This window comes from Acanthisitta chloris, unplaced genomic scaffold, assembly GCF_000695815.1.
Source record: "Acanthisitta chloris isolate BGI_N310 unplaced genomic scaffold, ASM69581v1 scaffold20098, whole genome shotgun sequence".
Taxonomy (NCBI): Eukaryota; Metazoa; Chordata; class Aves; order Passeriformes; family Acanthisittidae; genus Acanthisitta; species Acanthisitta chloris.
In genome coordinates, this window is record NW_008685622.1 from 5,801 (window position 1) to 10,703 (window position 4,903).

The 4,903-nt window shown below is 44.7% G+C and overlaps 1 protein-coding gene across 1 annotated transcript; it reads left to right on the forward strand.

Moving 5' to 3' along the window:
• Positions 1 to 868: 868 nt before the first annotated feature.
• Positions 869 to 3,063, forward strand: LOC103807132 (potassium voltage-gated channel subfamily C member 1-like; the record flags this gene model as incomplete). The annotated part of the gene is made up of 3 exons (XM_009079853.1): positions 869 to 1,113; positions 2,409 to 2,613; positions 3,007 to 3,063. Coding segments are annotated over 3 exons (507 nt in total), but the record flags the coding sequence as incomplete, so codon positions are not given.
• Positions 3,064 to 4,903: the final 1,840 nt, after the last annotated feature.

Sequence of the window (4,903 nt, forward strand, 5' to 3'; positions counted from 1 at the left end):
GTTGCAGGAAATAAGAAACTGAACATGCTTTCCAATGCCAGAGGCCTTGGCAGCAGGTTCTAGGGCTATTCTGAGATGTCAGCCAGCCCTGAAGGAGAAGTTGGTATGTTATTCTGCATTTCTGCCTGCTCCAGCAATCTGGCATGTAGCTTCCAGGTAAAGAGCAACTTCCTACAGGAGGAAAGGTGATTTGCCTCAGTGGCACTCTGTACAGGGAAGACTGAAGGAAAAAGCATAATTCAGATAATCTAAATGTTCCCACTAGGCATCAGGGTCTGTTGTGAAACTTGTTGTGCCAGGCTCATCACAGGAGGTTATGTTTTAAGAGTTGATTGGCAAATAGGCTGTTGTTGTCTTTGGCACATGGAGGTCACTGCAAGAAATTGGGTGTGAAGATGGAAGAACTAGACACAGAGAGGGATAGTGGAAGGAATGCATTTGGCACGAGAATTTTACCTCACATGAGTTGATTGTGATGATTACCTACAGTGTATGAACAAATGTGGTGAAGCAGACTTTGGACTGTGTGCTCTGTCCCCATGAGGAGAAGCTGAGAGGGAGAGCAATCCAAAGCAGATGTCTGTCATTTTGTTTCATGCATATTCTGAAAAGTGCTCAGGCAATGTGGCCATGGAATGAAGTGTAGGAACAGGCACTGACCTTGATGGGGAAGGGCAGAAGTGCCTTCCTCCCTGTAGGAAACGCAGGTTTCAAGTACAAAATGTGCTTTAAAAGCACTGCAGTGGGGTATCCTGGAGAACCTTACTGCTTCAAAACTTGCTTTACTTTATTTCTTTTGTGTTCTCCTCTTTTTGACTGAAAATAAACAAGAGCCTATGAGGATTTTCGTCTCCCTCCTCCCTTACAGATGGAAGACTCCAAGGAAAGAATCGTCCTGAATGTCGGAGGAGTCAGATATGAGACATACAGCAGCACCCTCTGGAGCTTACCAGGGACCAAGCTGTGCAGCCTTACAGAGCCCCATGCTCTAAGCACCTATGACTATGATCCCACCACCAAAGAGTTCTTTTTTGATAGGAGTCCTGAGATATTCAGCTATGTGTTGAACTATTATAGGACCAAACATTTCCACTGCCCCATTGATACCTGCAGGTCAGTCTTAGAAGAAGAGCTGATTTTCTGGGAAATAAATGAGTCCCAGCTAGCATCCTGCTGCTGGTTGAAGCTGAATAACAGAGAGGTGCAGCCAGACGAATTCAGCATTTGGGATGAAAATGAACAGACAGATGACCAGTGCCTCATAGTCCAGACAGAAAGAAGGGATTTCACCTGGAAAACCAGATGGCAGCCAAAGATTTGGTCACTACTTGAAAACCCCTTTTCCTCTTTCAGTGCTAAGGTAATACTCTATGTGGAGATGGGCACATGTCCTTTGGGGTTACTGGAATGAGTCCATGAAAAATGGTAATGGTTTCGTAGCTTTGATAGGTTTCATAGCTTTGAGTCCTAGCAGGAAATCAATTCTGGCTTCTCATTGACAGACACCTCCTTCTCTCACCCTCTTGTTCCTGTTCTCTATACAAAATGCACGAGCCATGACTCTTGAAAATGTCAGGCATGCAAAACAGCAAATGCAAGTCAGACTGCAGAGGATGTTCTCTGTGCTGCTGGTGTTTCTGGAGCCAGCATTCAGTGCCACAGAGGCTCTCAGTGTGGGCCTGTCTGCACCACTCCAGCTGTCAGATGTTCCCCTTTCCTTACGAATGCCAGTGTAGGGGTTTGGATATTTTTTAATTTGACTCTGATCTCCTCTATTATTTTTCAAATCTGACTCCTTGGGAGCCAAATTGTTTGGATTTGAGAAAGATTAGTCTGGGATTGTACTGTGCCTGTGGAGGTGATCCTGGGGTTATGTGGGGCCATGAGGTTATGTGATACTTGCTTGCTGATTTAATTGCCTGTGTGCCTTCTTCCCCTCTGCAGTGCTTGGCTTTTGTTTCTCTACTGTTCATCGTTGGAATTGTCATCATATTCTGTGAGGAGAGCAAAGCACAATTTGAGTTCTTTTCTGCTAACTTCACTCATGTTGGTTATTCTGAGGTCTTCCAGAATGCCCAGGAACCCTATTATCACTAGGCTGCCTACTTGCTTCATCTGGAGCTATTTTGTGTCCTCTGGTTTACTTTTGAGTTCTCTGTGCGACTTTGTTTCTGCCCAAACAAGAAGTTTTTCTTCCAAAATGCCTTGAACGTGGTTGACTTCCTCTCCCTCTTCCCAGTATATATTGAACTCTTTGTGGCTGAGCAGATTCACAGAATGCCAAGCCTGGGGCTTTGGTTTGGCTTAGTGTGCATTTTCTCTCTCCTCAAACTCCTGAAGATATCCAAACTGATAGAAACTCCGCTAATCCTCAGGGTTCTGTGCTACACCTTGAAGTCTATCCTCAGAGAGATTTGCATCCTGCTGATGATTTTGGCCTTTGAGACCCTCTTCTTTGGCTCTCTCTTTTTCTATGGGGAGTTGCTGGGTAGCCATCCGTCCTACACAGGGGAGCTGCACTTCACTGAATTCCTTGTTTGCTTCTGGTGGGCTTTAATCACACTCACTACAGTGGGCTATGGAGATATTATTCCTCTCACCACAGCTGGCCAAGTGACAGCAGCCTTAGCTGCAGTGTTTGGCATGTTAACCATTATCATTCCAATACCCATTTTCCTGGTGAAATTTAAGAGCTATTATGATGTTGCTATCTTCAAGCAGAAGCTGAAAAGTAGAAAGAAACATTAACACATCAGAACCTCTGTTTGCTTTTGCCTTTAGCAATAAACCTTCAGTGTGGTTCATTCCTTTTGTGGGAAGGGAGTGCAAATAGTTCTTACTGCATTTATTTCCTGCCTTAGCATATTTCAGACCACTGGTGAGGCCTCAGCTTGCAGTACTTGATACATACACAACTGATAAGAACCACCAAATTCCACAGGTCTCTTCCATATTGTACTTCAGCCTATGACTCTTTACGTGCCACAGTTTCTCCCTCTCCCCTAGCCGCTGGAAGACTGGCTGAATTACAGCCTGACCATGCACCGCATAGCCCAGCTCTGACCTGAGGCCGCAGCATATTCCACAGATGGCACATAACCCATGGTGCTACCTGTGCCCTCTGGTGCCTGACAGACCATCATCTCATTGGGTGTGCTGGGAGAGAAAATCTGTGCACAGTCCTGCTCTGGCCGCAGTGAGACGCATGGGGTTTGGTCGGTTGTTTTTAACAACGGTTAATTTCCTTGTTCTTTGCACACAAGCCAGCACACCTGGTTTGCCAGCACTCACACAGATGTCAGGAGGGCAGCAGACTGAACTGGGTACCTGTGGGCCTGGCAGGATGCACTGTGGGATAACAGTGAGGGCTCACAAGAACTGCTGTGGCATTTGGGTAGCAGCAAGGAAGCTCTCTGACAGGAAACCCCTCTTTTCTCTGCTGAAGTCAATGCAACCTTTCCCTGAACTCAGAGAGCAAAATTTCATCAGACACCCAGTGGATCAACACATTTCTACAGGTCTTAACTTATCAGCCAAACTATCTATATGGCTTTTGCTGTTCAAAAAGAATTATATAAGCTACAGTGCTCAGTATATTGATACATTTCATGTCATTTACTTTCTTAAGGCATAAACTAGGTGTATTTGTCATTTAACTGCATAGGCTTGTTTAATTTTGAAATAAGAACAGGTTTTGAGGTATAAAAACCCCACATCCCATTGCTTATGTCGCAGGATGATGTGTTAATATTATTTTGTTTAGTAAGTAAAAATTCATGTATACAATAACATTTATATATTTAAATTTCATTAAGGCTGTATTTTAATTGCAATTTTGGTTAGGTTTTGTGTGTCACTGTGATTATGTTCAGGGTAGCATTTTAAAGCTAGTTTATTGTTACTGAAACACAAGCTACAGTGAATTAGCTTTTGTCCGGAGCAAAAGGAAAAGCACTGCAAACGTTTCAGGCACAAAGCACATGAGAAGCTTTAGAGACCATGACAGCTGGTAATATGCTTTTATTTTGGATCAGAATAAAGTCAAGAACCAGGTATCACTTCAGGTGCCTGTAGGGTCCTCAGCCCGGCCCAGTGGCGCAGAGCCAGGGCAAGTGTGCTGAGCAAGGCAGGCCAGAGGTGGCAAACGGGCAACCAAGGCTCCTCATGGTGATGTGGAGTGACTGCAGACCCTGGTCGGGATCAGTGCCAGTCACCAGGTCACATGGTCCAGTGATCACTGGTTTGGCCCAGTGTGAAACAACCGCTGATAGTGCCACAGTGAGGCACTTCAATGTGGTAAAACCACTCGGCTGCAATACAGACAAAACGAGAACAGCTAGTGTTTAACATGCAGACACAATGGTGTATTGATACAGATATGTCCAAAAGAGAGAAGATGTAATGAGGCATTTTTAGCTCATGAAAATCCCTCATCTTTCTCGATCAGAAAGTGAAAAAACCCACTTTTTATAGAACTATAGAATATTTCGAGTGTGAAGGGACCCATAGGGATCATCAAGTCCAACTCCCTGCTCCTCACTGGACTGCCATGTGACACAAAACCATATGACACTTTTGACTACTTTCATGGAAGTATCAGCAAAAAGAACAGTTTCTTGCAAAGCAGCTGAGCATTTCCCAGCAGAAAATTACTTTGCACATGCTGACCAGTGCTGCTGACTTATGCTGACCTCTTAGGCAGAGATTTTTTACAGAGAGAGTAGTCAGGCATTGGAATGGGCTGCCCGAGGAGGTGGTGGATTCACCATCCCTGGGGGTTTTCAAGGTGAGACTGAATGTGGCACTTAGTGCCATGGGCTAGTAACCACAGTAGGGTTGGACTGGATGATCTTTGAGGTCTCTTGGAACCAGGCTGATTCTATGATTCTCTAAATCAGCATGG